General features: G+C 38.1%; 1 protein-coding gene across 3 annotated transcripts in view; it reads left to right on the top strand.

Annotated features, from left to right (window-relative positions):
- PARD3B (par-3 family cell polarity regulator beta) overlaps window positions 1–22,354 on the top strand; it is a 1,706,387-nt gene that overhangs the window by 1,075,291 nt on the left and 608,742 nt on the right. For all 3 annotated transcript variants that reach the window (XM_006861955.1, XM_006861956.1, XM_006861957.1), the window contains one exon: window positions 18,576–18,620. In XM_006861955.1, coding sequence (XP_006862017.1) covers window positions 18,576–18,620 — 45 coding nt within the window. The remainder of the gene's footprint in view (window positions 1–18,575; window positions 18,621–22,354) is intronic.

Here is a 22,354-nt window from a genome sequence, read left to right as displayed (position 1 = left end):
GCCTCTTATACTTTGGACATATTGTCAGGAGGGACCAGTCGCTGGAGAAGGATATCATGTTTGGTAAGGTGGAGGGTCAGAGGAAAAGAGGAAGACCCCCAATGAGATGGATTGGCCAAGTGGCAGCATTAATCAACTGAAGCATGGCAACAGTAGTGAGGTTGGCCCAGGATTGGGCAGTGTTGCATTCTGCTGTGTATAAGGTCACTATCAATCAGTACCAAGTTGATGGCACCTAACAACAACAACCACCTTGCTTCTGCAATCCCAGCACCTAGCATAGTGAATAAAGAAGACCTGAAAGGACTTCAAGGTCTTAGTTGATGGCATACTTGATGAGCCAGCAATCGCTCAGTGTGGCTAACAGAAATAATGAATGCTTCTTAGATTGCATTAGCAAGGTCATGTTGTTAAGTACCTTCAACTTGGTTCTGACTCATTGCAACTCTGCATAGGGTTCCCAAGGATTAGCTGGTGGATTTGAACTGCCAACCTTATGGTTAGCAGTCCAGTGCTTATCCTACAGCACCACGCCAGGAGTCCTAGAAAGGTGGGGGAGAGGTTAAAAAGGGAGATGTGAACCCCAAGGCATTCTGTACACCTTCTCCTACATCTAGACTGTTGGTCTTTTTCTCCTATCTTCTTTGTTTTTATTAAGAGCATCTCTTGTCAGACAAGCCACACACTGTGGATTCATCTGTAATTTCTTCTGCTGCTTCATTCTAATGCTCGATCAATAAATTCTTTATGACAGTGCTTACATTTTCTTTTTTTCTTCTGAGGTTCTGACACCATCTTGCTAATAATTTTTCAGGAGTAGAAGACGCAACATCTCAACTGTAGCCCATGACAATACTGTTTCTTATTCCTGAGAGCAGCAACAGCCATTTTTAAGAGCCCACATGCACTCTTTCACATTCTTTTGTATTACATTCTACTTTACAAGGTAACAGTGACTAATAGTAGACATACGAATTTATTGATGGCAAAACCATTAGTGAAACCTTACCTCTTGTATTCAGAAAGTAAAAGGAACACATGCTTTGTAGTTAGAAAACCCCTCAGATCCCAGCTATGCCTCTTGCTAACTTTGTGACATAGTCCTTCTGCGCTTCAGTTCTTCTGTCAAATGAAGGTACTGCCTCATACCCAGGGATTTGGTTTTTTATATAAATATCAAATGAGATTAACATACATTGAAATGCTTAGCATGATTTCTGATGCCTGGTAAGTTGGTAGTGAGTCTTAGTTTTCTTTCTTCGTACCCCTGTTAATATATAGTAGAGAACATGGAAATGTACATCATATATAGTTAAAGTCTTGGTGGTGTTAAATGCTGCTGAGTCAGTTCCAACTCACACTGACCCTATGTAGGGTTTCTGAGGAGCAACTCTTGGGTTGGAACTGCTGACCTTGTGATTCGTAATCCAGTGCTGATCCGGCAGCACCACACCAAGGGTCCAAATAGTGAAATTAGAGTTGGATTTTTTCATTCATTAATGTTGAATGTGGTAGCTTGCTTTCATATGATTTAATCATTTTCATCTCCTGGCTGACATACAGAAATATTTCTCAAGAATATTGCAATCATGGGAGTTGTCCTAGTCTAAGTAGTAAAAATAGTTGCAGCTTTGTAGATCCAGAAGATGCACTCAGAAAGAAGTTTTGTTGGCAGAATCTCACAAATATATTTCCCATATCACAGTTAAAGACAGGGAATAAACAACATATAAATATCTGTTGTCATGTAACCTTTGTCAAACTGTAACTATTAACCATATAAAAATGAATAAAGTACTATCTTTCCTTCAATGAGGTTGATAATATAAATCAACATAACACGGAGCAGAAAGTGGTTCATACCCTTGGAAGCAAAGCTAAAGTGGTATGGGGTAGAGAGAGATGGAAGAATATTCTTAAAAGAGGATGTGGGGAGCTAGGCCCACATTCATATGGAGGTTTGCGACATTTAAAACAAACCAGACACCAAGATTCATCCCATAAATTTCAGTAAAAGATAAATGGAAGAAAATGAGAAAGGAAAGGTAAAAGGGTTCAAACCTCGAAGATTAGCTTAAGGAGACTTATCTTCTAGGCACTTGAATATTAGTAAAGATTTTGCATAGGTTAGAAAAATGTTGCAACTGATGTTTAGCATGGTTTAATAGAGATGTGGTACATATGATGTATAGTTGTTGTTGTTGAGTGCCATCTATTCATTTCCAACTCTCAGTGACCCTGTATAGGGTTTCCAAAGAGCAGCGGGTGAGTTTGAACTGCCAATCTTGTGGTTCACAGTTGAGTGCTGATCCTACCTACAGTGCTACACCAGAAATCTAAGATACATAGCAGTGTTGGTGAAATTAAGGCAAGTCAAGAGTAAATTGGTAGCTATTTCAAAAGTCCAGGCATGGATTGATAAAAACCTTGGGGTTGGATCTGAGAAATCTGTTTAGGACAACTTTAAAGTGGTGAAGCTAGCATGTGTAGTGTCAGGATGGAAGAGTATCCTCTAGATATGGTTTCCTGTCACTCCACCAGCTCAGCTACATTCTCACTGGGCCCTTATATTCCAAAAATGAAGATGAGAAGAAATAAGAACACATGCTTATTCTCAGCATCAATTTCAAAACACCCTTGTGGGAAAGCAAAGCAGACAAGGAGCCCTTCCAAGAATAGTGCCCTCAAGTCGCTGGCCCCATGATCTAATCAGTGGTCTCAATATTCCGTGATAGTTACTCAAGTAACCTTCCTGGCACTACTACTGTGATTTAAAGGTTTAAGTTACCAGGAATGGGTTAATAAAATGCATTCAAAATATGTTTTAGAGAATTTTTCAAAGAAGTTTCAAAGTATATTGACTGTTTTATAACTTACTCCAGAGGAATTCAATTATGTTGTTGCTGTTAGGAATCATCGAGTCAGTTCCAACTCACAGTGACCCTATGCACAACAGAATGAAACATGGGTAGGCCCTTAACACCCTCACTATTGTTGTCACATTTGAGCTTATCACTACTGCCATTGTGTCAGTTCACCTTGTTGAGAGTGTTCCTCTTTTTTGCTGACCTTCCACTTTACCACTTTATCCTTCTGTAAGGACTAGGCCTTATTGATAACATGTTGGAATTATCAGAGACAAAGTCTACCCATCTTGGCTTCCAAGGAGCATTCTGACTGCACTCCTTCCAACACAGATTTGTTTTTTGTTTTTCTGGCAATCCATGGATCTTGTAACATACTTCTCCAGCACCATAATTCAAATGCACTGATTCTTCTTTGGTCTTCCTTATTCATTGTCCGACTTCTGCATGCATTTTAAGGCTATTGAAAATACTAAGTAAGGTCAGGTACCCAAATGGTCAGGTACACCTTACTTCTCAAACTGACATCTTTTCAATTTTGCACTTTAAAAAAGTCTTGTGCAGATGATTTGCCTAATGCACTATGTCATTTTATTTCTTAACTGCTGTTTCCATGAGTGTTGATTGTGGACCCAAACAAAATGAAGTCTTCAATAACTTCAATCTTTTCTCCATTCGTCATGATGTTATTGACTGGTTTACTTGTGAGGATTTTTGTTTTCTTTACATTGAAGTGCAATCCACACTAAAGGCTAAAGTCTTTGAATCACCATTGCCACCTGTAAATATTTTATAGGAAGAAATAATAGCGTTTCTAAAGAAAATCTTCCAAGAGTCATCAGTAAGTATTTTAAGTCCTTTTTTCCTTTCAGCAAGCAAGGTTGCATCATCTGCATATCACACATTGTTAATAAATCTTCCTCCAATCCTGATGTCATGTTCTTCTTCATATAGTCCAGCTTCTTGTATTATTTTCTCAGCATATAGATAAAATTAGTGAAAAGAAACAACCCTGGTGCACACCTTTTCCTGATTTTTAACCATTCAGTATCTTGTTCTGCTTTAACAACTCCCTCTTAGTCTGTGTGCAGGTTCCTCATAAGCACAATTAAGTGTTCTAGAATGCACATTCTTCATAATGTTACCCATAGTTTATCATGATCTACACAGCCAAAGCCTTTGCACAGTTAATAAAGCACAAGTAAATGTCTTTCTGGTATTCTCTACTTTGATATCCCTCTTTAAATGTCGGCTTCTGAATGTGGCTTGGATTTCTGACCGTTCTCTGTCAACCTATAATTTTTAAAATTATTTTTAGCAAAATTTTACTTGCATGTGATAGTAATGCTATTTTTCAATAATGTCCACATTCCATTGGGTGACCTGTCTTTGGAATAGGCGCGACAAATATGGATCTCTTCAAATGGTTGGTCAGGTAGCTGTCGTCCAAATTTCTTGACATAGATGAGGGAGCACCTCAGGGATGCATCAGTTTGTCGAAATATTTCAATTTGTTTTCTGTCACTTCCTGGAATCTTGTTTCTCGCCAGTGCCTTCAGTGCAACTTTGACTGCCTTCAATTCCACTGGTTCTTGATCATATGCTACCTCTTGAAATGGTTGAGCATAGACCATTTCTTTTTGGTACAGTGACTCAGTGTCTTCCTCCCGTCTTCTTTGGATGCTATCTGCATCATTCAATATTTTGTCCACAGTATACTTCAGTATTGCAAATGGAGGCTTACATTTTTTTTCTTCATTTCTTTCATCTTGAAAAATGCTGGCCTTGTTCTTCTCTTTTGCTTTTCTATCTCCAGTTTTTTGTGTTTTTCATTTTAATATTTGACATTGTCTTCTCAAGCTACCCCTTGAAATTTTCTGTCCAGCCATTTTACTATAGCACAAAACCAGGAATCCTGGTGTGGCACTGTAGGATAAGCATTGTACTGATAACATACTCACCAGCCACTCCTCAGGGACCCTCTACATGGTCGCTATGAGTCAGAATCAATTTGATGGCAGTTAACATCAGCAACAACGAATCATAAAACATTATGAAATTGTTGTTGTTAAGTACCGTGGAGTTGGTTCCGACTCATAGTGACCCTGGCACAGGGTTTCCAAGGCTGTAAATCTTTACGGGAGCAGAACGCCTCATCTTTCTCCTGCGGAACCACTGGTAGTTTTGAACTGCTGACCTTGAGGTTAGCAGCCCAATTTGTAATCAATATGCTACCAGAGCTCCTAGGGTCACATATATTATTCTGTGAGTTGAAGAGATGGAGCTGAGAGAGTCCAGGGAAATCAAAGTGGGTTACAGTATGCCGGGGAGAGCCATGGAGAAGAGACCTCCGCATAGCGAGAAAGTTCCACACATTTTAGAGTCTCCTGTGAGTACTGATCAGAGAATGCTTGTGAGAAACTGTCAAGGTTGAAGAAAGAATCACCAAAAGATTCAATTCAACAGTATTTACAGTTCATAAAAGACCAAGAATGTTGGTGTTCCCACCAGTAAAGTTGGGAAGACCTCATAAGCCTCCAAATATTGAATAGAAAATGCAGAAAAGCTGTTATGAATTTCATTGAGGCCCCTGAAAATATATGTCAAAGTTACAACCCCCTGTACCTGTGAATGTGACCATCTTTGGAAATAGGGTCTTTGAAGCTATTATCAGTTAACAAGACTTCATACTAGAGTTGAGTGTTTCCTAATCACATGTGACTAGTCTCCTTTTTAAAAATGAGAAGATACACAGAGAACAGGAGACAGAGGAAGGATGACCATGTGATGATGGACACAGATGCAGACGCAACTGGAAGTCAAGAAATGCCAAGGATTGCTGGAAGCTACCAAAACTAGGAGAAGAAATTTGAACAGTTTCTCTCCCAGAGTTCTCAGATAGAATACATATAAAGAGTACCTTGATTTGCATTTTCTCTCCTCCAGAAGTGTGAGGGTATAAATTCCTGTGCCGTCCGCATGATCAGCTGCAGATCAGACCAGTGCAATCCATCGGGAGTTCATTGACTGACTTTCAGTGGTGGATCTCCAGGTCTTTCTTCTTAGCCCTATTTAGTCCAGGAGCTCTGGTGAAACTTGTTCAGCACCATAGCCACATGCAAGCCTGCATTGTAAGAGGACTTGAGCTTGAGTTTCCCCCATGGACAGTGAGAATTCCACCACAGAACCACTATTGTCCTAAGTAAACCTTTTCCAGAAGGAACTATTAGCAAGTCTTCACATGTTCTTCCAAATACTTAAAGAAGAGGGAATGAATAATTCCACACCTCTTCCATGGAGTTAGCATTGCCCCAATACTAAACCCAGACAAGGACATTAGAGCCCATGATTAGACCTAACATTCGTTTGTTAAATATTCATCTTACTGAGCCCAACAATATATACAAAATTAATAGATCATGTTCAAGTGAAGTTTATCCCATGAATTCAAGGTTGGCTTATCATTAGAAATTAATCAACATAATTCGTATATTAACAGACAATAAAAGAAAAGCCTGACCTATCAGTGAGCACAGAAAAATTATTTGACAAAATCCAGTATCATTAAATAAAGATAAACATTTAAAGTAAATCATTTGGAACAAAATTGTGATGTTACAAAGTAAAACAAGAAAGATAAGTGTAAAATCAGGATTGTGGTTCCATTGAACAAGGAGGGAAAGGGAATGACGACATTGAGGTGAAACACGCATGTGGTTTGAAAGGTAAAATAATATCATTTTCTTAAGCCAGTCATTTATACACAATGCTTGCTGTATTGATTTTCCATATACTTTGAATATATGTCATTAATATTTTATATTTGTTAAATTCAATATTTAGTGAAAGCAATTTTTAGACTTAAGTGGGGGGAGCTCTGAAGATTTGTGGCAGAAAGGCATTTATTTACTATATTTGCTACTTAGAAATAAATAGCATTTGTGTATTGAAAGGCGAGCTCTATGTACCAAGTGTTCAGATTTTTTAGAAATGTAATGTGGTATTTTCTATAAACAGAGGGAACTGCAATTTCAAGTGTCATTATCCTGTGAAGAGTGACAGTGTGGTTAGTGCCAAAAAGCAAAAAATGAAATAAATAAATAGTAAGGAACCAAAACCTCAGCGAACAGTCACACAGACTCAGACACCAGAGAAAGACATTGAGGTGTGTTGTGCCTACCAATCATTTGCTCCCTCTACATTTGCACTGTTCACGACTCCAAATCTAAGTGATTTTATGTGTATTCCAAATAGTCGTGCATGTTTTGATCTTTATTTAGACCTTCATTTCAATTCTGGGGAACCCAAACTATGTTTCTCATATAACACAGACGCCAGTCTTCTTGTCCTATCCCTTTGTTGCCAGGAACTTATCTTCAGATTGCACATAAGAATTTTACAATGTTGATACACGTTTATGCTACACCATGCATATAACCATATGTGTACCACAATGAACATTTGTCACATATGTTACTCTAGAATCCTTTGCTGACTGGGAGAGCAAAATTCATGTTTCCTTTTTTACTCTCTATAGATGTTGCATTCATTCATTCAGCAAGCATTACTGAGTACCTAACAGGTGCCAGGAGTCCTGGTTTAGAATAAGTACTGGACTGCTGACTGCAAAGTTGGCAGTTCAAGCCCACCATCTGCTCCGCAGAAACCTATACAGGGTAGCTGTGAGTTGGAACTGACTCAATGACACTTAACAACAACAACACCACATTCTTAGGAAGCATAAGCACTGGATTGCCAATCACAAATTCGGCAGTTCAAGCCCACCAGTTTCTCTGTGGGAGAAAAATGATGCTTTCTGCTTCCTGAGAAATGAACTGCCTCGGAAACCCTATACAGGGTCACTATGAATCAAAATCTACTCTGCACTTAACAACAACAACAAAGGTGCCAAGGAAACACTGTGGCTCTGTAGAATAAGCACTGGACTGCAAATCTCAAAGTCATTGGTTCAAGCTCACCAGCCACTTTGAGACAGAAAGATGAGAATTTCTGCTCCTGCAAAGATTCACAGCCTCAGAAAGTCTATACTGGGTCACTGTGAGTCAGAGCTAAGTGAACAGCACTTAGCAACAAAAGGTGCCAGGCATGAAAACCAAGTCACAGCCCCTCGCTAAGGTGCTTATAATTTAGTATGGAACACATACACACACAGAAAGAAATAACTGGATACTTCATCTAACGATGGTCCATGAGCACAGTCTGGAAGGAAAAGGGAGAAGCATGGTGATGAGTGGCATCTTCAGGCATATTTGCCAGAGGATGGAGAAGTGGCACTATAGTACAGAAGCAATCACGTGTACTTGCTGTATGTCATATAGATGCATTAAGTTGTATGGCCTGTTCCAAAATATACTTCTGATGTGCCTGAGGATCTGGCAAAAATGGTGAGATGTGAAAAACCATCATCATCTATTTTTGAGCACCTTGTGATGTAGCACTGTTGGATAAGCACTGGACTGATAATCGCAAGCTCAGTGGTTCAAACCTGCCAGCCGCTCATCAGAAACCCTACACAGAGTCGTTATTTTTCGGAACCAATTCAATAGCACTCAGCAACAGTCACAACAACAACTTGTGATGGGGTTGCCATGAGTCAGTGGCTGACCAGACAGCAAGCAGCAAACAATGTCCATGATCAGCTTTTATAGTCTGCAAGCTACCTCATGCTGTGAGATAGGGGGCACAATCTTCATTTTACAAATCAGTTTAATAAGCTGAAAGAGACTAAACTAATTCATGCTCACAAATAGATTTAACATAAGAATCTGTGTCTGTTTAACATCAAACCTTAAGCCGCTACTCCCTTTTCATGATTCTTTCTTAAAGAAGATTTAAAAGGTTTCCCAGAGGTGACAAGTTGTCTTTACTCCTCTTGGGACAGTTGGTTTAAATACTCAGTCACCTAAAGCCTTACTTGTTTTTTGTGAACCCCTAGGTGCATATAACCTGCTCTGTTACCAAAGTATCCTCTTCTTACCTTTATTTTACTAGTTGTGGTTAGCAGTCCAGTGCTTATCTTACAGTGCCACACCAGGACTGCACAATCATTACATTACAAAGAATGTATGAATTTAAATGAAAGTTTTAGTTTTTGCAATATAAACTAAAGAGTTCATATGTTAATGATTAACTTTTCTTAACTTCAAATTAGCTATCTCCTAAGGTTCACCTTGGCAATGAATAAGGAAGACCAAAGAAGTGATGTCTTTAAATTATGATGTTGGTGATCATAACTGTTGTTCTGGCAGTCCAGTTATATATTGCATATACTGCTGGAAGAACAAACCAATCTGTCTTGGAAAAAGTGCAGCTGAATGCTCTTTAGAATTGTGGATGGCAAGATTTTACCTCACATACTTTAGAGGTGATCCGGAGGGACCAGTCCCTGAAGGATATAATGCTTGGTAAAGTAGGGGGTCAGTGAAAAACAGGGAGAGCCTCATCAAGATGGACTGATGAACAGTTGTAACAATCTGCTCAAAGATCACATTGATTCTGAGCATGGCAGTGTTCATTCTGTTGTACATAGGGTCACAATGAGTCTTAACTGACTCAACAGCACCTAACAACAACAACAAGGTTTAGAGAGAAATAAAGGACATTGTTAAGAGATCATTGAAAATCTGTGAGCCTCTGAGCACTTGGATAATGGGCATAGAAGTGAGCCCCTACTTCACCCAGGGTCACACACACTGGGAGATGTAATATGATGATGTTGTTGTTAAGTGCCGTAGAGTCGATTCTGACTCATAGCAACATTGTACAGGGTTTCCAAGGGGTGGCTGGTGGGTTTGAACCGCAGACCTTGTGGCTCAAACTGACATTACAGTCCCATGCAGCACCATACAGGACTCCAGTGCACTACGAAATGGAAACTTTAGCTTCTGAATTTAAGTTAACTAATGTCAGAGCAATGACCTAGCCAAGGAGGAGCAGGGGAAGCTTGCTAAGAGAAATGAGGAGATGAACATTTGCATCATTTTCTTGTACCAATCACCTAATTCCTTTTTCAGCAAAAGCCTTGATTTTGTTTTCAGAGATTATACAAATTAACAATGATTAAAACTCATAAAAGTCACCCTAAAGAAAAACAGTATGCCAAATAGTTATTGATATAAAAAACCCCACTATGAACGAATGCAGTAATAGTTCATGGTGGCTAAGGAAAGAAAATAATTTACAACATTGAAATAGGTTTACATTCCTTAGAAGTCCTGGAAATCAATCAGTAGCACAGAAATTGAACTGCTATAAGAGAGGAAAATTGATTCTTAATATTGGCAATTACATCCAGTTTTTTTCTAAGTTTTGAAGGAGCAACTCTTGGAAATAAGTTTATTAATCATTAAGAATTATGGCTTGATATTTCGTTTCCTAGCAAATGATCAAAGTGAAATATTTTTGGCCTTATTAACACTTTTAGTTCTATTGTGTCAAATATCACATTCAGAACTGCAGTCTGTAGTATATCAAAGAGACAGAAATCAGAAGTTAAATGAAATATATTTATCTGCATAAAAGACAAGTTTTGTCCTACAGCCTGTTGTCCTAAGTCACCTTTTTAACCTGGAACTGAAGTTCCAACAATAGCACGCCTGAGGACTGTGTTACTTACACCATTAACTGTACCACTATAGATGGGCAGCATTTTCCCACAATTAAAGATGAGAATGCAAGGAAGGACAGGGTGTCTTAGAGAGCTAGAGACAGAGAAGGCTGAATGGACATGGAGAGAGTGCTGATGCATTGTAGGAATAGCAACTGATGTCATGAAACAATGTGTGTACAAATTGTTGGATGGAAACTAATTTGCTTACATGAGGTCTCCATGTGTTGGAATTAACTCATTGGTAACATGTCTATGGAGCCTTTTAAGTATTATTACATATTAGGTATTTAGGTGTAAAGTTTTACCTAAAACACAATAAAATGTTAAAAAAAAAAAAAACAACTAAGACTAGAAAGAAAAATAGAAAAGAGAAACATTGCTTCACATTTTAGAGTGCTGCTTTGCATCAAAGTATCTCAATATGAAGTAGAGGGAATCTGAACATATTTGCATATTCTCCACTTGTGACATAGTGTTGGCATTCTCAAAAAGAATAACTGTAGCTGATGGCAATTTTTATCTGAAGAGATTTGTGCATATTAGTGATATACCATCTTCTGTCAACATAAGAAGAGCATATGGGGCCCATTAACTCACCAAATCTGCCACTGTTCTACAAAATTTTATTTAGCGAATGCAGTCTCTTAATAGTCACTTAGTTTATAGAATGCGTATCAAATGCTATCAATAAGCAAGGGGATTGTTTTTCCCCTAGTGAGAAGGCATTTGAAGTGTTTAAGAAGGCTTGACAAAAGAATAAAACACTTTAAGTGATCACTATATTAATATAAATGTATCCTACTGCGAAGTCAATTCATGTAAGTATTATATGCACTTTAATGTTTGCCACTAACATGTTCTCAGAATGCCATCTTTTACATAACTTTCCCCCCATATTTTCTTTACTTGTGGTTTCTCTGAGATAAAGTCAAAAAACAATGTGCAGTGCCCTGGGCTCATTTTTGGAAATGTCCCATCAGTATTGACCAGTTGTAATTAGCTTCAAAGGCCCATAAAGTCTACTTAAATCAGAGGGCACACCAGAAAATGAAAAATTTGTAAGCCAAAGAGTATCCACTTTATTAAGCATCTTATAATAATTAATTATGTACATCGATCTGTGTTGAGTGCCAGGAAGCATGAAGTTAGCATAGAAATGCTTTTAATGAATAGGAATTCGTGGGTGATACAAACCATTATGAACCTGGCTACTAACTGAAGGCTTGGCAGTATAAACCTACCCACAGGCATCTCCAAAGAAAGCCCTGAAGATTTACTTCCAAAAGATCATAACCATTGAAAACCCAAGGAAAACCATGTGGACTTAATCTTGGATCAACTATCAACACTAGTGGAAGCAGCTGTCAAGAGATCAGAGGACGTATTGCATTGGGCAAATCTGCTGCACAGGAACTTTTTAAAGTATTGAAAAGCAGAGATGTCAGCTTGAGGACTAAGGTGCGCCTAACTCAAGCCATGGTATTTTCAATAACCTCATATGGATGTGAAAGCTGGACAGTGAATAAGGAAGACCGTAGAAGAATTGATGCCTTTGAGTTGTGGTGTTGGAGGAGGATACTAAAATTGCCATGGACTGCCAAAAGAACCAATAGATCTATTTTGGAAGAAGTGCAGCCAGAGTGCTCTTTGGAGGCCAGGATGGCTAAGCTTCATCTCTCATACTTTGGACATATTGTCAGGAGAGAACAGTCGCTGGAGAAGGATGTCATGTTGGGTAAGATGGAGGGTCAGAGAAAAAGAGGAAGACCCCCAAAAAGATGGATCAGCCAGGTGGCATCATTGATGGCATCAAGTGTGGTAGCGGTGGTGGGGTTGGCCCAGGATCAGACATTGTTTCGCTCTGCTGTGCATGGGGTCGCTATGAGTCGGTTCCGACTCGATGGCACCTGACAACAACAACATACTCTGAAATACACAGGTTCTGTCTCCATGATTTAAAAATAACCTGTCTATGGGGCCCTCTAAGTATTATAATGTTGTTGTTGTTAAGTGCCATTGAGTCAGTTCTGACTCATAGTGAGCCTGTATAAGGTTTCCGAGGAATGGCTGGTGAGCTTGAACCACTGATCTTACGGTTCAAACAGACCTTACATTCCAGTGCATTCACCAGCAGTGCCATAACAATTCTGTGAATTGTACCTTCTGAAGAACTCAAAACTTTTCACTGGTATCTCTTTTATTAGGGTTGTCAAGAGCAAATATTACTAGGACTTGGGTGAAGCTGAAAGATAAGGATGAGAATGTAATAGACTAGAAACTTATACAAACACAAAAATTCTTAGTAGAACCAGAAAAAGAAACTGGCTCTTTCCCCATCAACATGCTTTTACTAGATGCTTTTGGCTACTTTACTACTTTACACCAGAAGGCCTTTCCTACTTCAGGGCCAGCTCAATTTTTAGTCTCTTGTAAATGAGCCTTTTGTTTAAAATGACACGCCTCCTTATATTGCTACTGTTGCAATGGCTAGCTATCTAAATATTATGGAGTGAAACTGCCGGACTTAAGCTCTATCCCCAAGAGATAACTTTACAGTAGCGCTATGGTAAAGTAAGTTATACAGGATGTTGGGTATTAATTATAACACTTGTCATTTAAAAAAAAAAAAAAACTTGGTGGTGTGTGTAATTTTACCTCATTTTCTCATTTTCTGCTGTTATTTAAATTGCTTCTCAGCAATGAGCATGTATATAAAAGATGATTGTTCCCAATTTAACCTTTGAAATAAAATGTATTCTATTAATTAAATTCAGTTCTCTCTCTTTTCTATTATGTTTATGCATTTATCTTCTGTCCTAAAGATAGGCATCTGTGTCAATGAATATTTTGGAGAAAGACCTCTAATTTTTATGCCTATCACCCATTTGGATTTCCAACACTGTTTTTTAAAAGAGTGTATGTAAGCGTTCTACAGAATTTCAAATTGTTGATTAAAATATTAAGCATTCCTACTAGGAATAATAGATGGTATTCAGCCAAAATATTCAGGAGATACAATTTTTAAATTAATGTGATTGGGGAATTTTCAATCCTTAAATTGGCTTAGTTTCCTGGCATAATCTATGTTAAAAAAAAAACAAAGAAACTACAAATAAAGACATAACAGCTATAAAATACTCTTTCTACAAATTCCTTTTTTAGAGAATAGCCCTATATACATTAAGACCACTTAATTTAAGCACTGTATTTCCTTCAGAACTGAGTCTTACTTTCACTACAAGGTAATGTAGGAACCTGGTAGACTGGGTGGCAATTCTCACAGTGGGTTCAGGATGATGAGTACATGAGCTAATATATGGGGAGGTACCTAGTGCACTGCCTACTTAACCCTCTACCCCTTTATTATCAGAAGCTCGTTAAACCAGGAAGAACGACCCCAGCATCAAATGCACCACCTTTATCACTCTCACAGCTTCCATAGATCTAAAGGGGTTTTCTGTGTTGTTTTAAGTCTTTTATTTTAACCAAGTTCTTCATATACCTGGCGCTGTGCGGACTGCTTTTCCATATTTTAAAAACTCAGTTCATACAACTCCTTGTGTATTGTTTTTAATCTCTATTGTCAACATGGGAAATCAGGTTTAAAAGAAAACAAACCTTGATAGAGAGCTGGGCTTCCTCCTACATCTCTTTCATTACTGAACTTTTCGTTACACTGCCTTTCTTTCTCACTGCTAGTTACAATATTAATAATTAATATTATTAAATACTATGTCATCATTTGAGTACTTTACATGTACTTAAACATATTATCTATACCACAAACCTATGAAGCAAGCAATATTTTAATTGGATAGCTGAGAAGATTGAGACACAACAAGTTAAAATAACTTGCTACGACCTAGCTAGGATTCTAACTCAGACGAGTGATTCCCCATCTGTGAAATGGCTATGAAAGTTTCAGCCTGAACTCATTAAAATTCTAGATTTCTGAACGTGCCCAACCGAATTACAGCTAACAGTTAAGATTGGTCACCATGGAATGATTTTTAGTATTAGCACACATTCAAGTAAAATGAGCACAGTAGCTCTGTAGGGTTAAGTACTGGACAGAAAACCACAAAGTCGACAGTTGGAGCCCACCGGCTGCTCCACAGAAGATGAAGGATTCTGTTCCCTCGAGGATTTATAGCCTTGGAAACACTATATGGGATCACTGTGAGTCAGAACCAACTAGAGGGCACTTAACAACAACATTTTTGTGAAAAAAGAGAAGAAGCTAACAGCATAATCTGCCATGTATTTATCATTATGTTATACTACTGCTTATCCTTAAAATTTCTCAGATAGCAACTCTTCCATGAATGTTATACAGCTGTAATGATATGATTAAGAATCCTAAATTAAAGAACTGGTTCCTCCAGCTTCAAAGTTGTGCCTCAATTTTTGTTTTTTTTTTAATCTGTAAAATAAGGATAGTCCTGGTATGCCGCTATAGTATAAACACTGGACCCTATACAGGGTCACCAGGAATTGGAACACGCTCCACGGCACTTAGCAACAGCAACATACACTGGAACTTGAAGTCCTGGCATTGCGTTACACAGGATAAACACTGGAGTGCTAACTGCAAGGCTTTCCATTCAAAACCACCATCTGCTCTTCCAAAATCTTATACAGTGTCTCTCTGAGTTAGAAACAACTTGATAGCACTTAACAACAACAAAGTAAGGATATCAGGTAGTGCTGCGGGGTAAGTGCAGGACTGCTAAGGATAAGAAGGTCAACAGTTCAAACTCAGCAGCCACTACATGGGAGAAAGATGAGCCTTCCGGCTCCCATCAAGTTGTATGGTCTCGGAAACCCTATGCAAGTCAGAATCAGCCCCATGGCAGTGGGTTTGATTGTCAGTTTATTTTGAGGCCTTGGAAAGACACACTTGGCTCACAATTGTGGCCTATTATGTACTAACTTACTTTCCAATTGGAAATATGAAGACAAGTCTAGAAAGACTTTTAACTACGTCATAATTGGAAAATCACAGATATGTCATGCTTTTATTTAGAAAATAAATAGACAAAGAGGGTTAGGAGGGAATGGGAAGATCTATTTATAGTAACATATAACTTGGTCAATTCAAATGGAGCCTTGGCGTTGCAATGAGTTAATCACTGGGCTGCTAACAATACGGTTCACAGTTCAAACCTACCAGCTACTCCAGAAGAGAAAAGTGAGACTGCCCACTCCCATAGAAATGTTCAGTCTTGTAAACTCTAACGAGTACTTCTCCGCTGTCCTGTGGGGTTCTACGCTGGCCTATTTGGTTTCTATGTGTCGATATCAACTCGATAGCAGTGGGGTTTTTTGGTATGCTCTTTTGGGGACATTAATGAATTTGAGGTTGAGTAAAAAAGTATTGCTACTAGGGTTCTGCTTTAAATATGCTTGGGTTGATTCTAAACAAAACTTGTTTAGACATGGCTCTGTGATCAGTAGATGGCTGCAGACAGGGTCTCTCTCGAACACTCTTGTCCGAGTCTCACTGTTGTTGTTGATGACTTCTGTCAAGCTCATTCGGACTCATAACCACCCTGTATAACGTTTCTGAGGAGTAGCTGGTGGGTTTGAACCGCCGACCATGTTATTAGCAGTTCAGTGCTTAGCCTGAAGTGTCACACCAGGACACCTTAGTGTCATCGGTGGTGGTGGTAGTTATGTGCCTTAAAGAACAAAAAAGTTCCAATCAAAATAGTGGCCTCTGAGGGGATCTGTGGGGCTAAATTCAAAGCATAAAGGTCACTTTAGAAGGTCATGCAAATGCTGTTTTGGGATTCTAAGGGGGGTAATCTGGAGTACTGGTGTACTGCTGTGGAATAAAGGTCAGTTTCACCCACAAGGTTGGCAGTTCAAATTCACCAGCCACTCCTTGGAAACCTTACCCAGGGTCACTACGAGTTGGAACAGACTTGATGGCACTGAACAACAACAAAGGAGTAATTTTGATGAATTTCCTTGAGGACAATGATGGAGGCTTATTAGGAAGAATTTTTAAGAAAACTGTAAAGTACATTGATAAGAAAAAGACCAGGAAAGTGGGATAAGAAATAGTTTTTTGTCACACAATGTACTTGTTTTTTTCTTCAAGGGTAGCAACTTGAAAACTGTCCTATGAGAATTTTGTTAGGAAACCTTACCCCATCCACCCTACATCCCTGATCTTTCCCCTACAGACTTCTTTATGTTCCTAAAACTCAAAGAACATTGAAAATGAACACAACGTGTGTCCTTCAAGGATTCCCAAACTGCTGATATGGCTTAAATCAAAAAGTTCACAGTTCTTGGGGTCAGAGTTAGGCAGATTGGAACACTACCATCAGAGCGTATAGATGGAGGATATGCCAAAAAACAATAGTTTCACAGTGTAACATTTTTGCTTAATGAAGGTGTCTTTGATTTTGTAGCAATACTTTTTGACTTTTCCTTGTTTGAGTAGCACAAGGATGGGGGCACTGATCTGAAACTGAGTTCGTATTAGCAGAAAGGAAGGCGCTTCACCTGGTTTCCACTTCCCTTGAGAACCTGAGTCCTCTTATTATTGATGAACGTAAAAATGGCACATTGTAAAGAATAAATAGAGTTCATTGAATTTTGAACTGAGAATTCATACAGTGATGCTTAAGGATTAAGAATTTTGCATCTACCTGTGCTTGATATTGATATCAGGTTGATAATAGTCCTGGTGTGGCACTGTAGGATAAGCACTGGACTGCTAACTACAAGGTTTAATCCCTCCAGCCACTCCTCAGAAACTCTATACAGGGTGGCTATGAGTTGGAACCAACTCAACAGCACTTAATAACAGAATGAGTCGGAAGTATTTTGTTCTATGAATTTAGGGGGACACTCTTTTTTATAGAATTAATATTATTCTTCCTCTAATGTTTGCTAGAATTCACCAATGAGGTCATCTGGGCCCCATATTTTCTTTGTGGGAAGGTTTCTAAATGCAAATTCATTTTTAAATTTTTTCTTAAACATAATTAGAAGGTTATTCGGATGAGTTCTTCCTGTGTAAGCTAGGGGTCATTTATGTCTTTCAAAAAATTACCTATTTCATCATAACTCTGTTAATCTAGGATTCATTGTTCTGCACTATAGAAACAAGACCTTGCTTCATACACTAAACCATGCCCCTAATTAGCAAGTTTTTGAATAGCTTCTGGGTGAACTTCTGCTTAGGGGGAGTTCTCTTCCAGGTTTTGAGTAGTTTCCTCACATGCAACTGATACATGAGAGGCTCCTTTGCAGATCTCAGACTGCTTTCTGTACAGCTCTTTCCTTTACAGTGCTCTGCTCTGTAAACCTAAGATATCTTGGCTTTCCTAACTTCCTAGCTTCAGGTCCTTAGCCTAGAGATGCTGCCATGTTCTACCTGTGCTGACCACAATCTGGAACGTTTCCAGGGAGTGTGCTGGGAGGGATGATAGTTCCCCATCTCTCCGAAGTCACTGTCCTTTGCCTGGTGTCTAGTATCATCACTGCCTCTGCTCATTTATTTTGTCAGTGTTTTTCAGGAAAAATGTACATCTGTCCCCTGTTTCTCCATTTTACCAGATACAAAAGTCTAATCCTTGAGTATTACATCTATATTTTGCTGTTGCAGTCAAAGAGTTTTATTAATTATCATCTTTGTTAATAGGAGTCCTAGTGTAGCACTTTAGGATAAAGTGATTCAAACCTACTAGCTGCTCCTTGGAAACCCTATACAGGGTAGCTATGAGTTGGAACTAATTTGATGGCACTTAACAACAACAACACAAGTCTTTAGGCTTATGGGTTTAGGTTCCCCTTTTGGGGACATGGAGAGTACAACCCAGCTAAAAATACTGAAAGTGTTGAAAATGAAAAGCAAAGAAAATTTTATTTATAAAAGGTTAATAAACATATATCTTCCTAGCTGTCTTTAAAATATCCAACTATAAAAATGACATATCCAAATGGACAGGGGTAAATTTCTCAAATCTTTGCCAGTAAAAGATTTAACTTATTATGAATCTGTATTAATTTATAAATCAAACAAATGGCTGATCTTGCCTCTCTAATTTTTTTTCCCTCCTCAGTGCCAGATGAAAGCAATGTCTATTCATTGGCAGGACAAAAGTCAGGTAAGAGACTCCCTGTGAGTTACTTTATATCCCCTTCCTGGAAATCTCTGGCCGTGTTGGAGTAGCAGTTGGAACCTGTTTCCATCCACGAGTCACTGAAAGGCTTGCTAATTAATACATGAGATGTCTCTGACTTCCACAAAGATGAATTACTGGTTGGCTTTGTGTACAGTAGCGTAATGTATGCTGACTCAGAATTAGAATGTTTGAGAAGAATAAAGGTTTCCAAAAAAATGATTGTAATATCAAAATTGTTAAACCTGCATGCATGCCAGCAGAACATTATGACTAGAAAAATTGCATAGGAAATCCAGGAAAGTTTTAGGCCTTTTCCCATGATGATTTACACATTAAAGTAAGCAGAGTAAGAATTTCCAGAATAAGAATATGTGTTCATTTTGTCTTAAAAAAAAAAAAAAAGAGAGCGAGAGATCCATTTGCCTGTCATCAAAGGATGTTATACACTGACTGAATTATATTCTATAAAAATTCATGGACATGTTCCCAGATGTTCTTTAGAAAGTTCACAAGGATCACTCTACTACAGGCTTCCTGGGTCTTTCTTTAACATGGTTTGGGGATCTGAAGATACAAGCTTTTCCCTCATTGCCAAGTATCCTGACTTCCCTCCCTTCATCCTCATTTTCTTCACATTAATTTAAAACACTTCAAGCTATTAAACTATCGAATACTGCAGTAATCCCATTTCTCTAGGAGGGCATAATTTTGGGGGGAAAAATACCCATTTGACTTTTGGAATTGTTGTTCCAAACAACAGAAGGTTGTGATTTGTTGGCATCTTTCCGTTTTTGAAACAAAGATGTCTTTCCTATCACCAAACATCTCCTGTGTTTATGTGCCAATTATGTTTTCAGCAGGGAGTGGCCCTGATGCCTCATTACTTCCATCATGTTCCAAGGCAAGATTGTGGTATTTTCTCTTTTCTACTTTCTTCCAGATTCTCTAGTGTTAACAATAGGGAAGGGCTGTTCACAACTCTTAGATTTCCCCCCACCCACCCACTCTGTTCCTTCTCTAATAAAGAGCCCAAGAGGTTAGATCACTGGGAAATAAAAGATGTCTGTGGGAGTGATAAATTACTACATGCTGCTTGTTCTCATCAACCTCTTCTGTTAAACACTCTACTACTGGAAACAGTTTTTAGGAGCCTTAAGGAAGTTCTCATATCCAAGGAAACTGAAGGATAGCCTATATTATTTTCATTGTAAGCACATGGTACTCTTGTGTTTAAGATTATAGTTCTCTTAAGCATATTGATACCTGAAAATTAATACTTTATTATATATGGGCAAAAAAGGGTGAACATTTCTAGATAAAATGTTGAAGTGGTTTTTAAAATTGTTTATCAATTTGGTTTTTGCAAATGAGCAAATAATAAAATGTTCTAGCCTCTTCCAGAAAAGCAAATCTTATTATTGTATTTGTCAGCTTCTAAGAAAATTATTCGTTAGCCAATAACTAAAGCTATTTTTATTCTTTTAAAATGAGACTATTATATAATCATTTTTGTATATTGCTATAATATTTTAAGTTAACGTCAGTGATCTATTTTAATAGTGTAAAATAAAAAATTAATAAGGAATTATTTTAAGTACAAAATTTATATATATATATATGTGTGTGTGTGTGTGTGTGTGTGTGTGTATGTGTGTGTGTATTTAATAGTTGCATGATTTTATAGTTTGCAAGCCGGTTAATTGTAAATACCACATGGAGGTTTAATTTTACTGGTACAACAAAATCATCTACTAGTCTTGTATCATATGCACTATCTCTTTTAAACACATTAGATATTTTAAAGTAGACTTTGATTGCTACTGTGCTGTTATTTCAACATATTTTAAAAACATTTCATATTCTAACAAAGTACCATCATGTGTTTCATTGGGTCTTTGTAGAACCAGTGCAGATGCAGAAAAACAACTACAAAGTTGGCATGCAATAATACTTAACTCAGAAGAGAGCATCTTGTCAAACATTTGAGAGCATTCTGACAAAATACAAATCTACACTAAAGAAAACTATGCTACAATGGTTATACAGTCCCAATAATATACCTTCCCTGTATTTTTCTTTCATTTATTTCTTTTGGAAAATTAGTCTTGAGTTACAATGGTCCTTAGGAACTCATCCTAGGTGCTGGATTTATGTAAAGAGCTGGCTTGCCAGGCTCTATTTATGATAATGCCAGTGGTGGTAGCCACATAGAAGCCAGGGTCCTTTAGAATTTGGTAGCCTCTTCCAGTTACAAAGTCATTTCTCCTTTATAATTTACCTGATTTTTAAGGGGGAGCATTGTGACTCTGTAGTATAAGCACTGAGCTGTGAATCACAAGGTTCATAGTTCGAGGCCACGAATCACTCTGCAGAAGACAGATGAGGCTTTCTGCGTCTGCAAAAATTTAGTGTCTTGTAAAACCTGTACAGGTATGCTATTATGAGTTGTAACTGACCTGACAGAAGTTAAACAACAATGTATAAGATGAGAATGTCTATTCCCATGAAGGTTTAAAGTCTTGGACACCCTTTAGGTTTGCTATTTCTTATAGGTTGCTGTATCCTATATCCTATTCTATAGGGTTGATGTCAGTCATAGTCAACTCATGGCAGTGAGGTTTTTTTGTTTTTTTATAAATATAGTACCAGTCTGCTACAGGCAATCTCTGGTCCTGAAGCAAGTCACCAGTATGGTTTTTAACTTGTAATGTCTACGATCATATTTGCTGGTATGGCACTATAGGATAAGCACTGAACTGCAAGATTAGTTTTAACCACAGATTGGGCAGTTCAAACCTACCAGCTGTTCCTTGGAAACCTTGTGCTGGGTCACTGTGAGTTGGAACCAACTCCATGGCATTTAATAACAACAATCATGTTAAAAGGGATCACTCCATTCTTGCAGTATCCTCTCTCCCTCCCTAAACCGTTTCTCCAGAATATTCAGCTAACAATGTGACACCCTTTTGCTAAGAAGAAAGAGTTTCTACTTGTGTCTTTTTTTTATAGATACAAGGGTAGCTATGTCTACCCATAGAAATATGGATAACATTTGCTCTCTCTAAGACCATCAGGAAGTTAAAACAGATTTAATTGTATATGATGACCTAAATATATCATCCATCCACTTATTTGGGATGATATTCAGCATTTTAATAAATTCATCTGAGTAAAACTTTTTTCTGAGTCAGCTGTTTATTGTGTAGAGAGCCCTTCAGTGCCAAGTGCTAGCTGTTGGTCTGGCTGAAGTACCTCCCGAATTTGTGACAGTATTCTTGGCACTCTTTCCTTGGCTGAATTTTTAAATAGTTGATTCTTCGGAGTGTGGATCAAATCAAAGGCTCCAGGAAGAGAAATATTTTGTATATTTTCCCTGTAATAAAGAGTCTCCCTCCTTACTTCTGGATTCCATCCATTGTCCGTAAGGTTCCTACAATGACCTGTTTCAGACACTTCCTTTGATGATGCATGCATCTCATCTCCTTTCAAGAGTAGATAGAAGAATGAGTCTCCGGTTCACAGTCTTACAGGGTTCTCTACCTTGTACAAATGGTATCTATAATCTATGGAATGATTACAACCCAGCCAAAGAAGTTAGCAGTAAAGTGCATTTCCTTTGGTCACTTAAGAAAATATCACAAGTTTTAAGAGAGTCTTAAAAACCCAAAGCATGTTTTTTTTACCTCATTCCTTGACTATCCCACTAATTGAATTCG

The sequence above is a fragment of the Chrysochloris asiatica genome, unplaced genomic scaffold, assembly GCF_000296735.1.
Source record: "Chrysochloris asiatica unplaced genomic scaffold, ChrAsi1.0 scaffold00045, whole genome shotgun sequence".
Lineage (NCBI taxonomy): Eukaryota > Metazoa > Chordata > Mammalia > Afrosoricida > Chrysochloridae > Chrysochloris > Chrysochloris asiatica.
Note: the sequence above shows the minus strand (reverse complement) of the source record. Positions and strands in the feature narration are given on the sequence as shown.